Raw genomic sequence first — 24,402 nt, 5'->3', positions numbered from 1 at the left:
GAGGGGCTGCTGGGCTGAGCCTGGGGTGACCTTCACTCCTTTTCCCTGGAGGCCAGCTGTCCCCGCCAAGGTGCCATTGGCGGCTGACTCCCTGCTGCTGCCACCTACACAGCCCAGACCCTTCACCCAGCCTGCTTTAGGCTTTGTGTGGCCTCAGCCCTGCAGAACAGGGTGGAGGGGACAGTGCAGGAACCAGGCACTCTGAGAAAGGAATCAGCCCAGAGCCCCTTTCCCCCTCCCTCCCATGTGGCTTGCACCAGACCCCATGCTCACCCCACCCTCTGCAGGATCAGAGGTGAGGGCCTCCCCCAACCTTTATTCAGGAAAGCTTCCTGAAAGCCAGTGCAGCTGGCCAGGTTGGCTTAGCCTAGAACAGTGGTCGGCAAACCGCTGCTCTAGAGCCACATGCGGCTCTTTGGCCCCTTGAGTGTGGCTCTTCCACAAAATACCATGTACCCTAATTAAGTTAATAACAATGTACCTACCTATATAGTTTAAGTTTAAAAATTTTGGCTCTCAAAAGAAATTTCAGTTGTCTTACTGTTGATACTGAGTTTGCCGACCACCGGCCTAGAAAGTAGGCGCCCCCTGCCTGTGCTCCTTGAGTGTGCAGAGCCCTGGCTGTTTCCCTCGTGTCAATCACTGCTCCTCTCACCGTTCCTCCTGTCCAGCCCTTGTCCCAGCCTGGCTCTCCAGCCCCCGTGCCACCAGCCCAGATGGACGTGGAGCACCTGCCACAGCCCCCGTTCGGGACCTCCACTTCTCTGCCGAAGAAGGAGCCGCCTGGCTATGAGGAAGCCGTGAACCAGCAGCCCAGACAGCAGGTGAAGAAGGTAGACTGAGGCCTGGCCACGTTGGGCGGTACCTTGGCTGCTGGGTTCCCGCAACCCCTCCCCTCACCCCGAGTCCAGCGGGAGGATAGGGGTGGGCAGGAGCCAGTCCTCTGAGGTCAGAGAGGCCTGAGGGAGCGGGCCGTTCTGGGCCGGTGGGCTCTGGGTCTGGCTGCTGGCTCAGGGGCAGAGGGGAAGAAGCCTGTGCCTTGAGCCTGGCTGTAGATTTTCATTTCTTTTTTCTTTCTATTTTCCTCCCATAGGAAAATGGTTCCTCGAGCCAACAGATGGATGACCTGTTTGACATTCTTATTCAGAGTGGAGGTAAGGCCCTGAGCGGCCTCCCAGCCTCCTCCTCCATAGGTTGTCTTCAGCCCTCAGGGGGTTGATTTGTTTTTTTGTACTTCAGGTGCAGCAAGGGCTGAGATGCATGCTCTCTGGGGGCAGGGGTGTAGCAACACACGTTCACTTACCTAGCACCCACTGCCCCTGCAGCTCTGGACACAGCAGTGAGCAAAATAGCGAAAGCCTTTTTGTGAGAGAAAGGACAAAACAAGTAAATTCCATCACATTAGAGAAGTGCTATGAAGAGGGAAGAGAGGGCTGAGGTGCGGTGGTGGGTTGGTGAGCAGGTGCAGAAGTCAGGACAGGGGCAGATCCCAAGGCCTCCTGCGCGCAGGTGGAGGGGCTTTGACTCTGATGCCAGAACCGCATAACTCTGAGGAACGTTCCGCTGGAAGGGCAGGAGCAAGAGGCTCGGGAGGCAGTGGTGCAGGGGAGAAGGCTGGAGTCTGGGTATATTTGGAGTGCCAGTGTGGTTTCCTTATGGATTAGGAGTTTGGCAGCCAAGGATGACACCAAGGGTTCCAGCCCGAGTCACTAGGATGCAGCTGTGTGGCTGGGGGAGCTCCGGTGGGCTGTGTGTGTGTGTGTGTGTGGGGGGGGGGGGGCGCGGGGTCGTAAAAGGTGCAGCCTCAGCTGGGCTTAGATGTGTCCCAAAACTGGAGGGATCAGTGTGGACACCGCCCAGGTGAGGTCTGGGCGAATAGAGAGAATGAGATGGAGTGAGTTGGGGACACAAACAGATGAGGCTGGACAGTGAGCCGCTTCTGAAGCCCAGGGCTGCTGACGGTGGTCAGGGGAGACGGGGACCTCAGCCAGGGTGTTACCATGGCACCGTGGGCAAGTGCCCGGTTAAGAGGGTTGGAGGTGTGGGAAGCAGCAGGTCTGGAGGAGTCTGAGCACGGCGGTTTCATTGGTGGCAGCAGGCACAAGGCAGTGTGTGGAAGTTCTCTGTCAGCTGCCTTAATTACAGTAGGAAGAGGATTAAGATGTTCAAGTGGGAGCTTAGCCATGGAATTGAACACATTAAAATGGCCAATTTTATATCAACTTTTTTTAAAACAAAAAGAGCTCAAAAGCTGACATTACTTTAAAGGTCACTGATTCTGATCTTAGGGACTCCCTGGGGCCAAGGTCTGTGGTGGGGCCTGAGGAGCATTGCTGACCAGGGCAGGTAGCACTGAGGCTCCTGGGCTGCGAGTGCTCTGGGGCAGTTGGAGAGACCTGGGGGGGAACTTCGGAGGAACTGACACTGGGAGGGATGAGGCTGTCCAGGAACAGAGGAGAGAGATTGTGCAGGAAGAGGAACGGGAGCAGGCCCTGAGCTCCAGCCCCGAGAGATGGCAGAGAAAGAGGAGGGGAGTGCTGAGAAGTGGCCAGAGAGGTGGCGAGGCTGCCAGGAAGAGGGCGTTTGAATCAGATGGTAGGGTGGCAGCATCCTCAGTGGTAGCATTTGGGCAGGTTGACAAGCTACCTCGGAGGAAGCTGGTCTTCTGGACGGGAGCGGAGTGGGAGAGAAGACAGGGCCGAGGGTCAGGGAACAAGCCTACTTTCTACATAATTTTGATTTATTGTGGTAAAATACACGTAAGATTTCCCATTTAACCACGTTAGATGTACAACGTATTGACATTAAGTACATTCACAGTGTTGTGCAACCATCACCATGTTCTAGAACTTCGTCATCCTATACTGACACACATTGACCATTTCACAGTAACTGCCTTCCTCCTCCCAGTTCCTGGTAACCTCTGACCTATCCTCTCTCCATGATGTTGACTCCCCTAGGACCTCACATAAGTAGACTCATGCAGTCTTTGTCCCCTTTGTTTCCGGTTTACTTCACTTTGCATATTGTCCTCAAGATTCATACACATAGCATGTGCCAAATTTCCTTTTATGGCTGAATACTTCATCGAATGGGTGTGTCACATTGTGTTGATCCATTATCCACTGATGGACAGACACCCAGTTGTTTCCAACTCCTGGTTACTCTGCGTAATCCTGCTGTGCACATGGGTGTGCAGCTCTCTCAGCCCCAGCGAGCTTCTCACTTCTTTGGGGTGTATCCCCAGGAGTGGGGTTGTTGGATCATAAAGTTAACTTTTCCATAGCAGTGTGCAGGGTTCACACTTATTACATATATTCTTCATTATAGCCGTCCCAGTGGATAAGTGGTACCTCATTGTGGTTTTGATTTGCATTTCCCTGATGGCTAGTGATGTCCAGCATTTTCTCATGTGCTTATAGGCCATTTGTGTTCCTTCTATTGGAGAAATTCTGAGTCCTTTGTCCATTTTTTAGTTGGATTTTGTTGTGGATATGAATCACTTATCAGATGTAAGATTTGCAAATATTTCTTCCCAATTCCATGGGCTTTCATTTTTTTCTTCTTTATTAAGGTATTACATGTGTCCTTTTTCCTCCCATTGCCCCCATATCCCTTTCTCGTTCATGCCCTCACCCCCCTGTGGCTGCATCCATTGATTATGCTTATATGCATGCATACAAGTCCTTTGGTTGATCTCTTCCCCCTTCCCTTCCCTTCCCTCTGAGGTTTGAGCATCTACTTGATGCTTCTCTATCTCTGTTCATCAGTTTATGTTCATTATATTCCACAAATGAGTGAGATCATGGGATATTTATCTTTCTCTGACTTATTTCGCTTAGCATAATGCTCTCCAGCGCCATCCAAGCTGTCGCAAATGGTAGGGGTTCCTTCCTTTTTTACCGCAGCATAGTATTCCACTGTGTAGATGTACCACAGTTTTTTAATCCACTCATCTGCTGATGAGCACTTAGGCTGTTTCCAAATCTTAGCTATGGTGAATTGTGCTGCTATGAACATAGGGGTGCATATATCCTTTCTGATTGGTGTTTCTAGTTTCTTGGAATATATTCCTAGACGTGGGATCAGAGTCAAATGGCAGTTCCAAATTTAATTTTTTGAGGAAACTCCATACTGTTCTCCACAGTGGCTGCAACTGCATTCCTACCAGCAGTGCAAGAGGGTTCCCTTTTACCACATCCTCGCCAACACTTATTTGTTGACTTGATGAGAGTCATCCTGACAGGTGGGAGATGGCACTCATTGTCGGTTTGATTTGCATCTCTCGGGATCATTAGTGACTTTGAGCATGTTTTCATGTCTCTTGGCCTTATGTCCTCTTTCAAAAAGTATCTATGTAGGTCTGTTGCCCATTTTTTGATGGGGTCTTTTCAGTCTCTTGATAGTGTCCTTTGATGTACAAATTTTAAATTTTACTGTAGTCCAGTATTTTTGTTGCCAAGAAATCACTACCAAATTCATTGTCATGAAAATTCCCCGATTTCTTCTAAGCATTTGGTAGTTTTGGCTCCTGAATTTAGATCTTTGACCCATTTTGAGTTAATTTTTGTACATACATGGTGTAAGGTAGTGTCCAACTTTAGGTCCTATTTGAGAGGCCTGGTTTCTGACATCCTTTCACTTTGATTGGTAGAAATTTCAGCAGATTTCAAGGAGCCGCCATCCCTGCCAGGGAAGGAGAAGCCCCCCGCGACAGCAGCCTGTGGGTCGCCCCTGGCCACACAGTCCCCGCCCTCTGCTGAGCTTCCCCAGGCTGCCCTGCCCTCATCGACCTCACCTGTCCTCCCCGGGCGCCTGGAGGACTTCCTGGAGAGCAGCACTGGGCTACCCCTGCTGACTGGCGGACACGAGGGGCCAGAGCCCCTCTCCCTCATTGACGACCTCCATAGCCAGATGCTGAGCAGCTCTGCCATCCTGGACCACCCCCCCTCACCCATGGACACCTCGGAATTGCACTTTGCCCCCGAGCCCAGCAGCATGGGCCTGGACCTGGCTGATGGCCACCTGGACAGCATGGACTGGCTGGAGCTGTCGTCAGGTGGCCCCGTGCTCAGCCTGGCCCCACTCAGCAACACGGCCCCCAGCCTCTTCTCCACAGACTTCCTTGATGGCCATGACTTGCAGCTGCATTGGGATTCCTGCTTGTAGCTCTCAGGTGTGCCAGGGGACTGGAGGGGCTGGAAGCTGGGAGCCTCAGGAACAACAGGGAGCTCGGCTCTCTCCTGCGGGGTCCAGCTCTGCGTGGTCGTGAGTCCTGACAATCACAGGCCCCGTTTCCCCTCCCTGGCTCAGGGTCACCCAGGGGTTTTGGAGACCTGGACAGGCCAGGGACTTCCTATTCGACCTCCTTTTGAGAGGTTGGAGGTACCCTGCCTGGCTACAGTTTGCTCAGGTGGGCGAGGTATGAATTCCCTCCCTTCTCGGGAAAAACAAACTGGGCCTCTACCTCCCCATCCCCAGTGACCCTTACCCCAGGTTTCCTAGGCTGGGGGAGGCGCTGCCATGTTAGTGTCTTGCTGTAGAGGAACCATTTAGCGGTTGGTGGCAAACATGCTCTGTACAGGTGTATATACCTCTATATTATATCGCCATATATATATACATATATTTTTGGGGTGTAAGAGGTGGATGACGTTTCCTTCCATCCTACTGTGCACATATAGAAGGGTCTGGAGACCCCTGCTCCACCCATCACGTGTGTTTGACATGTAGACACCCCATCACAGCCTGAACCCCACCTGTCCTCATATCAGTGCCACGAGGGCAGAGGTGCATCTTGGCCACCTGCCCACATTCCGTCCTGCTGCCTCACTGCAGCCCCCACAGCCCTGGGACAGGAGGGGGTTAGCCCCAGAGCGGGGCCAGACGTGGCCCTAAGGCTATGGCTTCCTCCTGCCCTGGGGCCCAGCCTCCCCTTTGGCTGTCACTGTTATTCTAGGGGTTTGGGAGGTGGGGGGGCACCAGCGCTGGGACAGAGGTGGGGAAGCTGTGTGAACTTTTTAAAATAAAAGCAAAAACAACAGCTTGTTAGTCCCTCTTGGTTAATCTGTGGACAAGGTGGGTGGTATGGCTGGGCCCTACACCCTAACCTCACCTTCCCAGACAGGCTCTCCATTCTAGGCCATTCCAGAAAGCGCAGAACCTTGGACATATGGCCCGGATTGGACTGAAGACAGAGGTGCTTCCTCAAAGACAATTTATTTACAGACCAAGGAGCCTTTAGCCACCGCACTCCCTTCCTGAGCAAAAGCGGACAGAGGTGGCTCTCTACCTCCTCCTGAGGTTTTTGGTCAGTACAAGTAGGACGGATGGGGCCCGGAGCCTCCATACACACTGGGAGGGATAGAGCGAGCCTGGCCCCACCTGCTGCCAGGGTGCTGTCCCCGATCTCCCTACCATGGCGCTGCCAAACTCCAGTGTCTTCTTCCCTTGGTCCCATAGCTTGGGGTAGGCCTGGACCATGTCAGCCCCATCCCAACGCCATTCTCTTCTTAAGGAAGCAGCTGCTCTGGTAGCTGGTGGGCTGGGAGAGGCCTGGGTGTGACGGGGCCACTGGAGGAAGAGCGTCACCCATCTATATCCCAGCTGAAAAGGTGGTGCTTCACCAGCATGTCCTGGACGCCCTCCTTGAGGGGCTTCTTCTCCTCCTGCACAGGGACAGCACCCACCTCACAGGCTGCACACAGCAAGGAAGCCCAAAGAGGCAGGGGCCCTGCCTTGGCCACCGCACCCACCAGCCCTCCAGGAGACCAACCCCAACCACCCACCTCTCTCTTCATTGGAAGTTCCCAGTCCTGGGAGAGGCTGAAGGCAAAGCAGCAGAGGACCCTAGAGAGGAGGAAGGGGAGGCTGTCAGTCACCCTCAGGTCGGCTCCTTCTGTCCCCCTCCCCCCAGAGCCACTGGGCCTGGGCTCTAGAAGCACCAGAGCAGGGTCCTCACCGGAGCTCACACTTGATCTGGACCCAGCCGGGGCTCCTCAGGAAGGACCAGGGCTGGTACCACTTCTCCACGGTGGGCAGGCTGGAGCAGAGCACCTCCAGCCACAGGTGTAGAACCTGCTCACTGGGGACAGGTGGGGGAAGTGGGCATCCACAGAGCCTTCTGAGGACCATGGGTGGGTCTCCCCTCCAGTGCTGGGCTGGGCTGCCCCCACTCCAGGCTCCTCTAACCCCAGCCCCCTTCCCTCCACTCCTCAGGTGACCCAACCTCCTTTACTCTCAGCCTCTGGCTCTAGCTCCCTCACACTGGGAGACACACTGCCCCCAGTCCTGTCACAGATCTTTCCTCTCTGCATCTGAGTAAAGGAGGTGGGGTCACTGCCTGCTGCTAGGCAGAGGGGCCTGAGTCCGGCTGGTCAGTCCAGGAGTGAAGTGCATACTCACCAGCCTGTTGGGCCACAGCCACATTCTGAGCGTGTCTCTGCAAACCACTCCTCCTCCCACCCCAGAGGGCAAATCCAGAAACCCTCCTTTACCCAGACCTGAGCCTCACAAATGCCCGAGGCCTCTCAGCAGGCCCCTCCCTAGTTTGCTGCAGCAGACGCATTCCTGGGAAGCCCTTCACTGGTCCCGTGCTTCATAAACCCTCACACACCTTCCCCATAAAGCAGCAGCTCGTCTCGTGCTGGAGGAAGGTCTTGGGGGGTTACCCTTGCCACCTTCCATCTGTCCAACTCCTGTGGGCCTGGAAGGCCCAGCTCACAGCCCCTGCTCCCCCACAGGGCCAGAGCCAGGTTGCCACTCACCCAACTATGGCCCGTCACACCCACAGCAGGCACACTCACTTGAGCCCCACACAGATGAGAGAGCGGAGCTTGACATCCATTTGCGCGTGTGCAGCGTCATGGGTCACATTCACAGACTGCACGGCCTAGGAGGACATGGCTTGTGACAGGTGCCCCAGCTGCCAGCCCAGGAGCCACACCCCACCCATGGCCCTGCCTACCCGATAGAGCAGCTCCTCCGGGGTCAGAACTTTGCCATCTTCATCCAACCTGGGGAAGGCGGGAACCCAAAGCTGCCCCATGTGCAGGCCTGGGCTGCCCTCTCCCTCCATGCTGCTGCCAGGACCCCTGCCAGGGTGGGGGACTGGGGCCCCGGTACCTGTACGTCTTACACAGCACCAGGCGAGAATACACCGAGTCGAAGTCTCTCTCCACCTCGCGGCCTGCTGCCTGGAGGTTGTATGGAGAGAACGTCAGGGACGACGGGGTAGGGTCCAAGTCAGTGCACATCACCACCCCATGAGCTGCTCCTGCCAGCTCCACAGAGCCCAGGGCCCTGGCGAACAGGACATGGAGGACATGGCCCAGCCACAGACTCACCTCCTCGATAAACAGCCAGGGGTGGCAGGCGCCCCCAAGCAGAGACGGCTTCTTCAGTCCGTGTTCAAACAGGGCCTTGAGGGCTGGGCAGAGGGTCCCTCGCACAAGATCTGTGACGCCCTCCGTGACAGTGTCATCCCCCGCGATGGAGTACTGTTGGTGGGGGACGGGGTCTGAGAGGCCCCAGCCCTGCACCTGCAGCCAGTCACCCTCTCCCTGTCCTACATCCCTTGCCTCAAGCCAGAACTCGCTAAGGACACAGGCCCTGGCAGGAGGGTGCAGGCCTTGCCAGGGTGGAGGCAGCAGAGCTCCCAGGGGCAGCCCTGCCCTGTCCCCCTCTTACCTCTTTGCTCCGTTCATCCAGGACTTCCACAAATTTGGCTGGAAACCAGCCTGTGGGGGAGACAGGGTCCTGTGAGGAGCCTGGTGTCCCCACACTACCTCCCCCCCGTCCCAAAGGGGCTGAAGACAGGCTCAGCCCAGTTCCTGGGGAGGGGAGGGGACCAGGAGGGATACAGCAAAGTGACCAGCCTCACCTCTTAGGCCATTCAGCTCCCCGACCCAGCAGTGCTCGTCCTTCTGAGAAATGATCTGTAGAAAGAGCAGGAGGCAAAGCTATGTGCCTGGGCCCAGCGCCTTACACACCACCCGGTTTCCTCCTCGGCCAGGCCAGGGGGGTGGAAATCCTTGGCAGGCACAGGGCTTGGTGAGGCTGAATAACCTGGCTGTTCCCTCAGGGCCAGCAGGGGGCAGGACCAATGGTGCCTGCTCCCAGCAACCTCCCGAGCCTCGCCCACGCACCGTGATGATGTCATTCTTGCGAAAACCCAGCTCGTCGTCGTCGTGCCGCTCGAAGTCTAGCAGGGCCTTGGCCCTGCGCCGGTGGCTGCGTGAGCAGGCCACGTAGTTCTCGTGGTCCCGCTGGTGGCTCTCCATGCTGTAGTCTGGCGTCAGCTCCTGCCAGAGAGAGGAAAGGCCCTCTACTCAGGATAGGGCTGGGAAAGGAGAGCCACCCCAAGTCGATCCACTGGGCACAGGACTGGGAGCCTGCGACTCACCACATTACAGTTTTTGGGGTCAGTGCACTGGAAATGGCGTGCCACGCGCAGGATGGCTTCCCGGAGGTCAGCCACCAGTTCCGTCTGCTTGATGTTCTTGGCCTTGAGTGCTTCCAGGTCGTCCTCCCCTGCGGACCCAAAAGGCTATGACAGCCATGGCTCCTGCCTGGTCCCCTTCCCCACTCCAAGAAGCTCAGGGCCCACCCGGTGTGAGGATGGCGGCACCCCTGGTCTTCGCCGCCCTCCAAGCCCAGGCTCCGAGAGCTTAGGCTCGGCTGCCGGGAAGAGACCGCTGAATTGGGCCAGGACTCACCGAAGAGCAGGGAGGTGAAACCAGACTTCCTCCGCTGCGTCCTGCGACGAACCACCTGCGGGCACGGGGATGGTCAGCCTCAGGAGGGGTTCCAGGGCCCAGCCGAGGGGAGGCGCTCTCAGCGCCAGAGGGAGGGCACAGAGCCCTTTCTGGGGGCAGCTCAGGCCTCTCACGGGACTACCTCATGGGAAATGGCCTCCAGGGCCGGCTGGGTCAGAAATGTACTCAGTTCAAAGGTGGGTCTTCCTGCACCCAAACTGGTGTCCCTCCATAGCTGGGTTCTGCTGGGCCAGGCCCAGCCTGGGTGCTGAGCTGGGGGTTGGGGGGTGGGGGATGGCACAGCGGGGACCCTCGGGGCTCCTCCCTCACAGGCCCACCTGGGAGAGGTTGGTGGTGGTGCTGGTCCCCAGGAGCTGACCCTGGTCTGCAAGGAGGTAGGCCAGGTGCTTGCGGCGCTGGGTCTCCACAGCCACGTCCGTGAGGGAGCCAGCCAGCCGCATGGCCTCCCCCAGCAGCAGCTCCGCGTCCTCCATCTGCGAGGGTATGTCCGACAGCGTGTTGAAGATGGAGGCCGAGTTCTCTGACTGGATCAGCTCCTCCTCCTGGGTCACGTGAGGGGAAAGGAGGAGTCACTGCCCAGCACCAGGCCCAGGAGCTGACCCCCATCAGCACCCCCAGGCATGTGTGACTTCCCGGAAGATCAGATGAGCACAAGGGAGTCCCTGGCCCAGGAGACACCCCCCGAGGGGCTCCTCATGGGCAGCGGGGCCGGCGGAGGGGGGGGGACGGGGGACGGGACACAGAGGTAGGGATGGAGGGGGAGGTGCGGGGTGGGGGGCTGCAGCCGCACCTTGAGGCGCAGCATGCCCAGCGTGGCCTGGAAGAGCACCAGGGAGCCCTCGTAGAAGAACAGGTCCCAGAGGCGCAGGAGCAGCCTGATGTGCACCACGCTGGCGAAGGCCGTGAGGAACCAGTGCAGCGTGATCAGGGACAGCTCTGTGGACAGACAGGGACACTGGCATGAGACAGTCTGAGGGAAGGGGCACTGCCAGGAGCTGGGGAGGGGTGAAAAGTGTCTCCCAGAAAGCAGGAGACCCGCCCACCCTGCTCCGAGGGGAGGGAGGAGGCAGTGCAGCGTCAGAGAACAAGAGCAACAAAGACTGCAAGCGCAGCGGAGCCCCTTCTTCCCCAGCTGCTGCGCCCCCTGCGGGCTCTGTCAGGAAGCACCGATTCACAGTATCTGAGTCAGATGGCAAGAGCCCTCAACCGGCGGCCTTACCGATGTCATGCTCCTGGAGCAGCTTGTCCAAGCGGGGCAGGTACTGGACGATGAGGTGGCGCAGGACCCGCTGGTCGGTCTGGACGCCCAGCAGGGTGGTGCTGAAGTAGGAGGCAGGGAGCAGGTCCTCGATGATGGCGCACATCATCCAGAAGGTGTCCTCCTCCTCCAGGAACAGCAGGAGGCAGGCGGCCACCTGGCCAGGGCAGGGGGACAAGGGGCCTCGACCCAGGTCTCCACACGAATGAGAAGCAGCAGCCTTCTGAGGGCCACGTCCCGGACCGCGTGCCTTCCTTGGGCACTTCTACCTCCACCCCTGCTCCAGTCCTACTGCCCTGGATTGGCCCCGGGGGCACCCCTCCCCTTCCCGGCTGTGCTCACCATGCCTGTGCCCTGGCAGTAACCGATCTCAGGGTAGAGCCAGGCCAGTGCTCGGAGAACCCTGCGCAGGCGAGGCACCCCGATGCTGCTCTCATTGGCGAAGCAGGCGTTGCTGGGCATGGTGCGGAGCAGGTCCTTCTCAATCTGTCAGCGGCCCACCCCAACAAGCCCCTGTGAGACCGCTGCCCCGGTGGGCCCACCCCCTCCACACTCTTGACCTCTGACCCAAGAGGGCACTCCCCAGGTGGGCTTCTCTCCCAGGAATGGGGATTCCTTGTGCTCCTCTCTTCAGGGGTAGAGCCAGCTATAAACACTAGCTGATTCTACCAGATTCACTTGGGGAACTTACAAACAGACAAAAGGCAGATTCCTGGGCTTCGGGCCAGAACTATGGAATGAGGTCTCTGTAACGAGGCCGGAAATGTGTGCTTACATCTCCAGGTGACCCTAATGTGCTCCCAGTCAGATGGCCTTTTTGGCAATCCCCCTGCGCCTCAGAGAACCGGGAGGGAGCCGGAATGCCAAGGAGAGACCAAGGGGACTCCTGTACCCCAGGCAGCCCACTGCCTGCCTGCAGGACCTCCCGCTCACCTGCTTGGCAGCAATGGTCTCGTCGTTGGAGCTGTTCTTCACCACCTCCCGGTAGGACAGCTCCGAGTTCCTCTTCTTCTGCAGCGCCCCAGAGAGCCGCATCCACAGCTGCGGGAGGAGCCGAGAGCGTTCAGGCGTGGGGAGACACTGAGCCCGCGGCGCTCTGTGGCCTGGCCTCCGTGCCTCACCTGCGGCCTCATGCTGTGCGGGATGCCGGCCAGCACCAGGGAGCGCAGCTTCTCTGAGCGGGGCAGGGAGGCGGCGATCTTGTCCCAGGTGAGATCGCCCACGTCGTGGTTGTGGGTGAACTCCAGGTGGGCCTGCCACCGCAGCCGTTGGGGAGGGTCCTCCATCAGAGACCCGGCAGGCAGCCTGCTGGAACTGGGGTCGGCACCCTCTGCCAGGAAGCACCCAGGACAGGGCGGTGAGCCAGGAGGCAGGAACATGTCTCTGGGCTTCCAGTCCGGGGCCCAGATCCACCACGGACACTCAGAGCCACAGTTCCCATGGCCCAAGGAGCACTGGACCAGCAAATCCGAGCTCTTCACTCTCCCCCAAACCTGCCCTCCCATGATCTCCCAGGCCCACAGACCCCCCTCTATTCCCCGGATGCTCGGCTCTAAACCTCAGAGCCACCTCCACTTCTACCCCAGGATCAAGCCCTCAGAGCACAGGCAGAGTCTCTCCACTCTCACCACCTCTGACCACTGCCCCTCAAGCCATCACCTTCCTTGCGGGTTACCACCTCATCCTTCCTCCCTGTTCCGCCCCTGCCTCCCCAAGGGAATCCTCCACACAGCAGTCACAGCGCTCTTGACCAGGCAAGTCAGATCGTCACTCTGCTCAGAGCCCTCTGGTGCCACTCACTCGCCCACCTCACTCCTACCAATCGCCACTGGTGGAGGCGCCTCACCTACTGCCTCACCGCGCTCTGACCCACCTCCTCCTGTCCCGTCTCCTCCCTGGCCTCATCTCCTACCTTCCTCCTGCTTCCTCCACTCCAGCTACTCCCACCAAATCACTCCCGCTCCCACGCCTTTGCACTTATTGTTCCCTCCCTTGGCTATACACACTCCCTGCCTCTTCCTCCCAGTGTCCGATCAAACGCCTCTGCCTTCGAGAAGACTTCCTGTAAAGTTAATGGAAGGCTTCCTGGTTCCCGGGATTATTTCACAGCTCTTCCCCCAGCACAGGATATATTTGTTTGTTGGTTTGTTTACTGCTGGGGAACTCCACGGACCAAGCCCGCCTTCGGTTCTGTCCAGGGAACTGAGATGCAGCAGTGGGGAGTGGACAACAGTGGCCTCCTGACTGCTCCGATCACCATGGACGAGCCGCCAGCCACCTGGCAGTCTCGGGGTGAGTTAGCCCCACAGGAAGCCTCATCCTCACTCACCCTAAGTCACAGCCTCAGCTTTCTAGAATTCCACCGTTAGTGAATTTTCACACAGTAAAATGCACAAATGTTAAGGGACCATTTTGCTGAGTATCGATAAACAAATGTATAAACACTGTCTCCATGGAGATAGACTGTCTCCATCACACTAGAAAGTTTCCTGAGTTCCCTGAGCTCTGACTTGCCAATATATGCCTACAAACGAGAGAATAAGGAAAACGTATGCCAGAATTGTAAATATGAATGACCTGAAGATGACTGGTTTCAACCAATTAAAATCTTTAGTTACGGTTATATCTAGTCACAGTGAGAGGCCGTCCTGGGTTCTGGAAAATGGCTTTCCCCAGAGCCCACTCAGGAACCAGCAGGTGCATTTATACTAGGAAACAATGGAAATGGCCTGCAGGCCCACTCAGAAACATGGTTATAAAAAATAATATGATAAACCCCTTATAATGGGATATTATGCAGCCACTGAAAAATATGCTTTAAAACATTGTTTAACAGAAAAAAATGCACATGGAATGATGTTGAACTCTAAGAGCAACATAAAAACATGTAGCCTGGCTGGTGGCTCAGCTGGTTGAACACATGCACGTACCAGGAGGTAGCCAGTTCGATTCCTGGTCAGGGCACACGCCTGGGTACAGTACAGGCTCAACCCCCAGTGCTGGGTGTGCAGGAGGCAGCTGATTGATGTGTCTCTCTCCCTCCCCTCCTCCCTCTTTCTCTAAAATGTCAATAGAAAAATGTATACTAATAAAAGGGTAATATGCAAATAGTCAGGATGCCCTCATGCGTAACGAACCATCCGCATGCTGCGTGCACAGCAGGAGGGGGTGGGCGGGGACTTGCAGCATTGGGGACTTGCATCATGCCATCACAATCTCACCAGGGGCGCTGGTGATCCCTCGGCTCCACACGGCACAGAGGCGGGATCCCAGCTCTGGCCTCTTTGGGGCGATCCATCGAGGAGCCCCAGATGGGTGGGCGGGGCCTACTCTCATGGGCCACGGACTGTGGGGCTCCGGCACTATGACAGGGCACAGGCCAGGCTGGGGACTTCCCACCCCGAGTGCACAAATTTCATGCACTGGGCCACTAGTATTTTTAAAAACTCTACAAATATGTATATAAGGACAATGGGGGAGTAAAGGGTAAAAGGGGCCAAACGTATGGTAATGGAAGATGATTTGACTTTGGGTGGTGGGCACACGATGCAATATACAGATCATGTATCACAGAAATGTACACTTGAAACATGTATAAAATATTTAACAATATAAAATATATAAAATAAATTTTTTGTTAATCCTCACCTGAGGATAGTTTTTACATAGATTTTGAGAGAGAGTGGATGAGAGGAAGAAAAAGGGAGAGACAGAGGAGGGGGAGAGAAACATCCATGTGAGAAAGAGAGACATCACTTGGTTGCCTTCCATGTGCACCCTGATGGGCTGAGGATCGAATATGAGACCCTTTGGTGCATGGGCCAACACTCTACCTACTAAGCCACACTAGCCAGGGAAAAACCTAATTTTATTAATCAATGTCACCCCAATAAAATTAATTAAAAAAAAAGAAAATAAAGAAGTACAAATTGGTAATTACAGAATAGTCACGGAGATGTAAAGCACAGCATTGGGAATATAGTCAATAATATATATATAGTCAATAAAGGCTAATATGCTAAGTGTTCCTCCAACTGGTCACTATGAAACACACTGACTACCCGGGGCAGACACTCAAGGCAGGAGCTGCTGTGACACACACTGGCCATGCACAAAGAAATGGCACTGCAGACCTGGTGCCTACAAAGCAACACTCAACTTCCCCGAAGTGGGACACAGGCCCTGTTACCACCCTGGACCAACACACACCAAATCACAGCCAATGCTGCCGAGACCCAATGGCGCAAAATGCAACCCACAGCCCAGCCCAGCCCAGAAATGGTAGCTATGGACACCAGGTAATGACATCATGTAACAACACCCAGCTTCTTCTCCCTTGCAACTAGCCCCCTTGGAGTTTCTTCAGTTCAGAAACATGACTTGCTTTATAGCCAGGTGCAAACATTTTACACTTTAACCAAATGTCTGTGAAGCATTTTCCCGTGCCTCATCTCTTTGATCATCACAGAAGTCCTGGAGTAGGTAGATAGGAGACTCAGTGGAATTCAGCCAAGGCGGGTACAATTCAATATATAGTTATAAACACAAAGCTAGAAAAGGATACACTAAAGTGTCAGCAGTTATCTTCAGGTTGTGGGATTATAGGTTATTTTGTTTTAATCTTTATACTTTTCTGTATTTTCAACTTCTCTACAAGGAACATTGTTTTTATTATCAAATAAAGATTAATAAAATTAATCTAAAAAAATCACAGTTCCTTGAACAACACAGGTTAGGGGCACTGTTCACCCTCATGGTAAAAAATCGAGAATAACTTAAGTTGGCTCTCTGTGTACACAGATTACCAACCACCAGTTGACCCCTAAACAACTTGGGCTTGAACAGCAACGAGGGACCCTGGAACTAGGGTCCTCGCCAAGAACACCTGCAAAATGACACCCACAGGGCTTAATCTCACCTTCCTTGTCCACCCGGAAGCCGAACTCGTCGTAGTAGAACTCTGGTTGCTCCATTGACTCTTCCTTCTAGAACCAGAATTAGGAAGAGTCAGTCATGCAGCCTCCAATCTAGAACCACAGGTTCTGGATATGCTGCCCATGATGCTGCCCAGACTCAGATCAAAGACCTTTGTGTTCCTCTGAAGCCTCTGTTCATCACTCAGCTACAGGTGCCCCTACCTTCTCGAATTCGCCTGGCATTTTCTTTCTTTTCCCCTTATGTCAAATGAAATAGATCAAGGCATTTGTGTCCTCATAATACTGAGTACATAATGCCATAATACTCTAACCTAACGACTCATTCACAGAGAATGTGGAGCTAAGATGCCATCTCTGATGGTGGCCTCTGACCCTGTGTGAACAGGGTGCATAGCCACCCACTGGGAGCTTGCAGCGGCAGGTCCCCCCAGCACCACGAAGTGGGAGCATAGCCACTGGTCACTGCTGTACCTGCATGTACTTGGCCAGGATCTCCTGGGGCCATATGCTCGGAGTCAGGGCTGAGAAGGGACCAGAGGCAGAAGGTATGTGGCTTCCTGAAAGCAAGGAAAACCAGGAATAGGAGATAAAGGCAATGCAGAGCACACAGAGAAAATTCAAGTTGAGATATCCACCCCCATCCCAAGAGCTCCAGCATAAAGGGAATGACTGCGCCATCTAAAGTGACAGGTACCCGAAACCGGTTTGGCTCAGTGGTTAGAGCTTTGGTCTGCGCACTGGAAGGTCCCAGGTTCGATTCTGGTCAAGGGCATGTACCTTGGCTGTGGGCACATCCCCAGTAGGGGGCGTGCAGGAGGCAGCTGGTTGATGTTTCTCTCTCATCGATGTTTCTAGCTCTCTATCCCTCTCTCTTCCTCTCTGTGAAAAATCAAAATACATTTAAAATAAAATAAAGTGACAGGTAGGAAGAGGCAGAAACTCGGGAATGTGCACATTTCTAGGGGAAGGAAAAGAAAAAACCCCCACAAAAACCAGCATGTTAAAAGCACCACCAAACTCCCTCTCCTTGCCTCTCCCTCCACTCAGAGTGAGGATCTGCAGTGGGAAGGGGGGAAGAGGACAGAGACTTAAGGAAAATTGGAGAGCTGAGCTGAGCTGCTCCGCCAGAAGACTTCCTCCTTCCTCCTTCCTCAACCTCTTACCTGGATGGTCATGACCCTCAAAAGTACGTGAAAAACAAACAAGCCGCTTCACCACATGAGTGGGGCCTCCTCCTTTCTGCAGAGCTTCTCACCCAGTGCCCCGCCCAGGTCCCTCTTCCCACCTGACATTGTGAAGAGGTGAGGCAAGTCTTCTGCAGATCCAGACTCAGAAGTTTTTCCTTCCTGACATCTTACAGCTGGAAGGCTCCTCAGGCTTCATCTGGTCCAGAAACATGTGCCCTGGCAGAAGCAAAGGGGAAGTCATTCTGAAGCGGCCCCTCCTGAGTCCTTCACCCACCACTCTGCGTTTGCTGGCCCAGTGCGGTGGGGAGGGAAGTCCTGGCCACTGGTCACCAAGGGAAGGGAGAATCACACTGGAAAAGGCCTTTTTCTGAACATTTCATCTGAGAGAAGATCCACTCTGAAGAAGCTACAAAAGCAATGTTCTCCACAGCTTTGGAGCCAAGGGGAGGGTCCGCTCAGTTCCCATATTAAGGAAGGAAAGAATCACACATCCAGACTTCCTGAGGCCCTATGCTCAGACAAATGTTTAATTAAGAAAATAAAACCCAACACCATCAAAACCTCCGTGAATAGGTTTTCCTGAGCCTGAATATTTGAGGAATCCTTTAGAGAGAATACAACTCAGCTTCTGAGCCAACACCCACACATTCCACTTCCTCCAACAATGTGCTCTCCCACATTTCCCACTAGCCTTATAGCCTGGAAACTAGAAAACTGCATCTAATTCAGAATTCTACTGTCATTGTTTAAACCCTGCCTTCCTCCCCTCCCTTTTTTGTTCACTTGAAAAAGACTTGCCAGCCGGCGTGGCTCAGTGGTTGAGTGTTGACCTGGTCAGGGCACATGCCCAGTTTGAGAGCTCCTTCCCCAGTAGGGGCATACAGGAGGCAGCCGATCCATGATTCTCTCTCATTGTTAATGATTCTCTTTCTCTCTCCCTCTCCCTCCCTCTCTGAAATCAATAAAAATGTATTTATAAAAAAAAGAAAAAAAAGACTTGCCTGGCCGGATAGCTCAGTTGGTTAGAGTGACATCCTCATACACCCAGGTCAGGTAGATGTTCTATACAGAATCAACCAATGAATATATAAATAAGGGGAACAACAAATCGATATTTATTTTTCCCTTCTCTCTCCTCCCCCCTTCTTCTCTCTAAAATCAATTTTTAAAATGTTAACAAAACACACACACACACACACACACACACACACACACAAACAACAACAAAGACTCAACAAAAAGACAAATAGCTCAATTTAGAAAATGGGTAAAAAATATGAATACACTTTTCTCCAAAAAAAGAGATGTGGGTGGCCACTGAGCTGGTAAATAATGCTTGACATCTTTAGTCATCAGGGAAATGCAATCAAAACCACAATGTGAGAGATAGAGATAGAGAGATAGAGATAGAGATAGAGACAGAGACAGAACCAAGATGGCCGTGTAGGCAAAAGCTACCACCTCCCACAACCACATCAAAATCATAACAAAAATACATTAACAAGCATCATTCAGAACCGCCTGAAAATTGGTGATTCTACAACTAGAAAAACAAAGTACATTGAGACTAGCAGGAGGGGCGGGGGTGTGGAAGGGCTGGTCAAACACCATGTGTGGCATTTTTTTTCAGTTGGGAGGGATATAAAGGGGTCCCAGCCCCACCCCAGACTCCCAGCCCAGGATTCCAGACCTGGGAAGAGAAGTCCTCGTAACTTTGGGCTATAAAAACCAGCGAGGATTGTGGCTCAGTGACACGGAGGCTGCTGGAACCCCAGGCAGTTCTTATACACCCCCTTCTTCTGAGCTCCAGCACCAGGCCACGGCTTTGAGAGATCTGGAGCATATCTATCATCCATCTACTTACCTATCTACCTACCTACCGTGTTTCCCCGAAAATAAGACATCCTCCGAAAATAAGACCCACTTACAGGTTTCCTTCTGAGTGAAATATAAGGCATCCCCCAGAAAATAAGGCCCGCCCTAGGCTAAACATGAGAGATTTGGTCCACTGATTCTGAAAGAAATGGAGTCACAAGAAATTCACCAGGAAATTCAGGAATTGGATTGTTATGATGATGTTCCAGAAGATGATGACATGATTGTCATTGAATAAATGAGTAAATTCTTGATACTGTAGGATTCACAGTTTGTCTGGTTTGTGTTGACAACTACCGTACTACCATACCGTATACTGGTAATAAATTTCCTTTATTTTCATTTAACAATAAATGTGTACCGTATTCTTCTTCATGGCAAAATAAGACATCCCCTGAAAATAAGACCTAGCGCATCTTTGGGAGCAAAACTTAAAATAAGACACTGTCTTATTTTTGGGGAAACAGGGTATCTACCTACCTACCTATCTACCTACCTACCCACTCTACCTATCTATCTCCCTTCTTTTCTCCCTCTCTCAAATCAATGAAAACATATCCTCAGGTAAGGATTAAAAAACAGTGTTCTGGCTCCGCCAGTGTGGTTCAGTGGTTGAGCATTGACCTATGAATCAAGTAGTTAAGATTCAATTCTCAGTCAGGGCATATGCTGGGTTGTGGGCTCAATCCACAGTAGGGGGCATGTGGGAGGCAACCAATCGATGTGTGTCTCTCACATCAGTGTTTTTGTCTCTCCCTTCCACTCTGTCTAAAATTCAATGGAAAAAATATCCTCGGGTGAGGATTAAAAACAAAACAAAATAAAAGCTCTTTCTGGCAGTAGTGCAGAGACAGCAAGGCAGAAGGGGTTGGAATGATGTTGGCTTTACTATAGTGAGAAATGATCAGATTCTGGATATATTTTAAGGAGTCTCTGCAATTACACACACACACACACACACACACACACACACGCGCGCGCGCGCGCGCGCGCCATATCTCCCATGAACTGCCCTTGAGTCTCTGAATTCCCAACAGGAGCCGGATGTGACATTGCTAAGCTGGGCAGGCAGGTTTTTCCTGCCTCTGATCACTATGGAAACCAGCCATCTGTGAGCCTGAAGAAGCAAATGAGGAGTTAGCCACGTCACTGGCTGCCTGCTGTTGTCACAGAAGTACGGCGAGGCAAAGATTTTTGAGAAACAACTTTGAGGTGCTCTAAACAGAAGCTTTGAAAATTAAATTTTATTTAATGCTTAAAGGTATCGGTCTTTTTAATCTGCCTCCAATATTTTCCCCCCTAGTCTGTTGACCTCACATTTCCTACAAGTTCACAAAGCGAAGATCAACAGATGTCATTCTAAATCCTTGGGGTGTGGGAGGCAGGGGGTGGGTAGGGGACTCTTGATATAGATTAAAGAGATCTCGTCCTTTATCTACTCCTGACCTACTAACCTGTTCTCTCCTAGTTTTCTTGACAACACAGCAGAGTTGCCCCTACTGCACAGGTGGTCACACATTTTCCAGGGAACACAAAAGCTGTAAGCAGCAAAAGCAAAAGCACTTGTATTCTAAGAGGCCTCTGATATCCTGAAGACTATTTTTTTGTTCCGGGAAATGTCAGGACACTGAGAGCTATCGCTAACAACAAACTGGGTGAGAATACAAAACCAGGAAAGTCTGAGAAAGGCTGGAGAAAGATGATAATGTGGCTACTAGAAATGCTTTTAAAAAAGTAAAATTAGACAATAAATACTCAATAGGATATGAGCATTTTATTGGAAATGAAGGAAAATATAGGAGTACTTTTATGAAGGTAGAGTAGAAAAATAATGAAGTTCTGTTTTCTCTTCCTCAGCAAATCTCTAAATGGTGTGGGCTCCGCCCTTGCTCTTCTCTCTGGAGCTATTCCTGGGCAATATCATGACCTGCCAGGCTTCCACAACCACCTGTCAGACTCCTCATCCAGGGACACCTTTCTTGCAAGCTCCAGACTCCTATTTCCAGCTACCTCCTCCTAACAACATTATCCTCCTAATGCAAATGCGAAACCTGCATCTCCTGCTGTACTCTTTCAATGGCTTGCCATTATCCCCAAATAAGGGCCACATTCTCTAGCAATTCGAGGTTCTACAAGATCTGGTTCTCTTTCTCTCCTACCACCCCCACACCCACCTTACACAGTCAAGTGGTCTATTATCAGCTGCCCAGTGTCTCCATTGTTTTGTCTCTAATGGTCTTCTTATCCTATTTATACTGCAGGACTCAACTCAAAGGACACCTTCTGTGGTAGCCGGCCTCCAAGATGGCTCAAATGATTCCACCTCCTGATATTCATTCCCTGGGTAGGGCCTCTCCACACGGAACCACAGCTGACCCTGAGGCCAATAGAATACAGCAGCAGTGGCCGTGGATAACTTCCAAGGATAGGCCGTAAATGGCATTACAGCTTCCCTCCTGGTTTCCTGTATCACTCACTTGCTCTGGGAGAAGTCAGCACCATGTCCGGTCATGAGAACACCGATTTGCCAGCCACATGAGTGAGCCACCTTGGAAGTAGACCCCTCGTCCCAAACCTTCAGATGTCTGCAGACCCAGCCACTGTCTAACTACAATGTTATGAGACCTCCTCTCCCAAAATCTCCTGACATGCTCCCAAATTCAATTCATAGAAACGGTAAAGAGAATAAATGGTTATTGTTGTTTTAAGCCACTAAATTTTGGGGTGATCTGTTACACACTAATGTACCTTCACGACTCTTCTCTGCCTATAGCTGAGGTTCTCTGTGCTCCTAAAAAGCCCTGTGAGAAAATCCATCACAGAACTTACCCCATAACATTTTTAGCCCTTTCCCTTTCTTTGGCCAAATGACTCCGCTAGACTCAACTGCATCTGTTTCTCTGCATCCTTGGCTCTCAAAAGTCTCTCAATAAACATTTATTACATAAATTAGGTGAATGAATGAACAGCCAATTTAAAAAAGTAAGCAAAAGGCACATTTCATGCCATGGTAATAAATAACTAGCATTTTATTTGTTCCATATTCTCTCTTCCTCTGAGGTGTCTAGAAAGCAGCAGTCTGCCCACCACACTGACCCGACTTTGTGAAACTGCTTCCTTTCCTCTTCCCAACTGCCCGGTTTGGGGAAGTTGTTGATATTTACACGATTTCGTCTACCTGAGCCGAGCTCACTGGTTTTAGGTGAGCAGACCTGAGCCATGCCAATGATAACACTTAACAGACTGCAAAGTGATCAGACCAGATGTGAGCACTTGACCAAAGATGGTCGAATAGATGTCTTCTTGGAGATTTTGAACTGCAGAACCAAAGAGTGTAGGAGGTCTATCACTTTTAGAGCTGGAGCACACACATACAGGTGGAGCAAAAGTAGGCTTATAGTTGTGAGTACATGAAACAGAGTTTATTCTTATACTAGTGGCCCAGTGCATGAAATTCATGCATGGGGGTGGGCGTGGGGTGTCCCTCAGCTGGGCCTGCACCCTCTCCAATCTGGGACCCTTCGGTGGATGTCCCTGTGGGATCAGGCCAGTCGGATCCCTCTCGCAATCCAGGACCACTGGCTCCTAACCACTCTGCTTTCCGGCCTGCTCGACCCAACTGCCCCTCCCCCCCCCCCCCCCCCCCGCCCCGCGCTGGCCTGATCGCCCCCAAATGCCCTCCCCGGCCAGAGGCCCATCCGCAGCCGGGCACAGAACGCTGGCCTCATCGTCAGGGTGACGTCACAAGCATTCTGCACCGGCCTGGCCAGAGGGCCCATCTGCAGCCCAGTGCGGAATGCCCGCCCCCACCCCTCCGGCCACTCCACGCCCACTGCCCAGAGGCCTCCAGGGTGGAACGCTTGCCTCGTCGCCACGGTGACAAAGCAAGCGTTTCGCCAGACGGCTCATGCTGCCTGCTCAGGACTGGGGGACTCCAGTGGGGCTGAGAGGACTGGGCGCAGCCATCTTTGTGGCAGAGTGATGGTCAATTTGCATATTCCCTCTATATTAGACAGGATTATTATTTACTAGTGGCCCTGTGCTCAAATCCATGTGCGAGTAGCTTGCAGCCACTTGCCTTAGCTGGCCACCCCACCCATTGCCACTGTAGCTCTCCACTGCACATAGCTCGCTGCCCTGCCCTCCTGTAGCTCTCTGCCACTCGTAGCTCACTGTCCTGCCCTTCTGTAGCTGCTCCGCCCTTCTGGTGATGGGTCGTTACACATCACAGCATAAAGACCATTTGCATATTACCTCTTTATTATATGGGATTACTAGAGGCCCGGTGCACGAAATTTGTGCACAGGATGGGGGAATCCCTCAGCCTGGCCTGCACCCTCTCCAATTCAGGAACCCCTCAGGGGTTGTCCAACTGCTGGTTTAGGCCTGATCCCTCAAAAATCCCTCTCACAATCTGGGACCAAGGGCTCCTAACTACTCACCTGCCTGCCTGCCTGATTGCCCCTAACCACTCTGCCTGCCTGATTGCCCCTAACTGCTCTCCTGCCTGCCTGATTGCCCCTAACCACCTCTGCCTGCTGGCCTGTTTGCCTCTAACTGTCTTCCCCTGCCGGCTTGGTCACCCTTAACTGCCCTCCCCTGCCAACCTGACCGCCCCTAACTGCCTCTGTCTTGGACCCCACCACGTGGTTTTGTCTGAAAGGATGTCCGGATGGCTGTCCAGTCTAATTAGCATATTACCCTTTTATTAGTATAGATTGTATTATTTTCCATATGAATAACTAAACCTAATTTTGCCCCATCCCATACACACACACACGAATGTATGTATGTTGGTATAATTATTGTATATACATATTATTAAAATGTATATGCAAATATATATAACTGTATGCATATATGTATATATACATGTGTACATATACAAGTTAAAAATTAAAAACATTTTAAAATAAAATACTCAATGCTGGCAATAACTAGTTTTGTGATAAAAATCTACTTCACTCATGAACTGCTGTAAACTGATCATTCCTTTAGGAATGGAATATACATAAATATTTTCACATCCTTTATTCAGTAACTATTTCCTTAGAAACAATAGAATAATTCAATTAAAGCAAAAGATATGTGCATGAAAGGTTTACTGCAGCATTATCTACACACAACAATAATTTGAAATAATTTTAATGTCGAACATTAGGCAAGTTCATCAAATTTTGGTGTACTGACACAATAAATCTGATTCATTCATTTCACATTCCAACTCTGGATTTCTGCATCTGCCACGATGGAATTACAAGGACTAAATATATTACTCTCCAAACTTGAACTAAAAAACTGGAAAAATAGATAAAACAGTGATTTTCAGATGCTGGAGATCAAGCAGCACAGGGCAGTGAATCTGAGAG

At 52.4% G+C, this 24,402-nt stretch overlaps 2 protein-coding genes across 3 annotated transcripts in view; one reads left to right on the top strand and one right to left on the bottom strand.

The window, feature by feature from the left end:
* Positions 1 to 6,043, top strand: part of MRTFA (myocardin related transcription factor A) — a 90,729-nt gene extending 84,686 nt beyond the window's left edge. Inside the window, exons 11-13 of one of the 2 annotated variants that reach the window (XM_084879094.1) lie at positions 672 to 824; positions 1,094 to 1,154; positions 4,655 to 6,043. In XM_084879094.1, coding sequence (XP_084735220.1) covers positions 672 to 824; positions 1,094 to 1,154; positions 4,655 to 5,169 — 729 coding nt within the window. In that variant the 3' untranslated portion in view covers positions 5,170 to 6,043. Of the gene's footprint in view, positions 1 to 671; positions 834 to 1,093; positions 1,155 to 4,654 lie in introns of both variants that reach the window. The other variant, XM_084879093.1, reaches the window with a different exon arrangement.
* SGSM3 (small G protein signaling modulator 3) overlaps positions 4,395 to 24,402 on the bottom strand; it is a 32,065-nt gene continuing 12,057 nt past the window's right edge. Inside the window, exons 2-22 of the mRNA XM_084879096.1 lie at positions 17,257 to 17,374; positions 16,443 to 16,528; positions 15,953 to 16,019; positions 12,156 to 12,364; positions 11,968 to 12,075; positions 11,377 to 11,520; positions 10,996 to 11,191; positions 10,567 to 10,712; positions 10,094 to 10,318; positions 9,717 to 9,771; positions 9,404 to 9,531; positions 9,147 to 9,302; positions 8,882 to 8,936; positions 8,689 to 8,738; positions 8,346 to 8,498; positions 8,125 to 8,195; positions 7,967 to 8,015; positions 7,806 to 7,891; positions 6,962 to 7,084; positions 6,789 to 6,849; positions 4,395 to 6,668 (exon numbers count right to left, since the gene is read on the bottom strand). Coding sequence (XP_084735222.1) covers positions 6,588 to 6,668; positions 6,789 to 6,849; positions 6,962 to 7,084; positions 7,806 to 7,891; positions 7,967 to 8,015; positions 8,125 to 8,195; positions 8,346 to 8,498; positions 8,689 to 8,738; positions 8,882 to 8,936; positions 9,147 to 9,302; positions 9,404 to 9,531; positions 9,717 to 9,771; positions 10,094 to 10,318; positions 10,567 to 10,712; positions 10,996 to 11,191; positions 11,377 to 11,520; positions 11,968 to 12,075; positions 12,156 to 12,364; positions 15,953 to 16,019; positions 16,443 to 16,528; positions 17,257 to 17,263 — 2,256 coding nt within the window. The 5' untranslated portion in view covers positions 17,264 to 17,374 and the 3' untranslated portion in view covers positions 4,395 to 6,587. The remainder of the gene's footprint in view (positions 6,669 to 6,788; positions 6,850 to 6,961; positions 7,085 to 7,805; positions 7,892 to 7,966; positions 8,016 to 8,124; positions 8,196 to 8,345; positions 8,499 to 8,688; positions 8,739 to 8,881; positions 8,937 to 9,146; positions 9,303 to 9,403; positions 9,532 to 9,716; positions 9,772 to 10,093; positions 10,319 to 10,566; positions 10,713 to 10,995; positions 11,192 to 11,376; positions 11,521 to 11,967; positions 12,076 to 12,155; positions 12,365 to 15,952; positions 16,020 to 16,442; positions 16,529 to 17,256; positions 17,375 to 24,402) is intronic.

This window comes from Pipistrellus hanaki (genome assembly GCF_964339955.1).
Source record: "Pipistrellus hanaki genome assembly, chromosome: 3".
Classification (NCBI taxonomy): Eukaryota; Metazoa; Chordata; class Mammalia; order Chiroptera; family Vespertilionidae; genus Pipistrellus; species Pipistrellus hanaki.
This window is presented reverse-complemented; position numbering and strand designations above follow the sequence as displayed.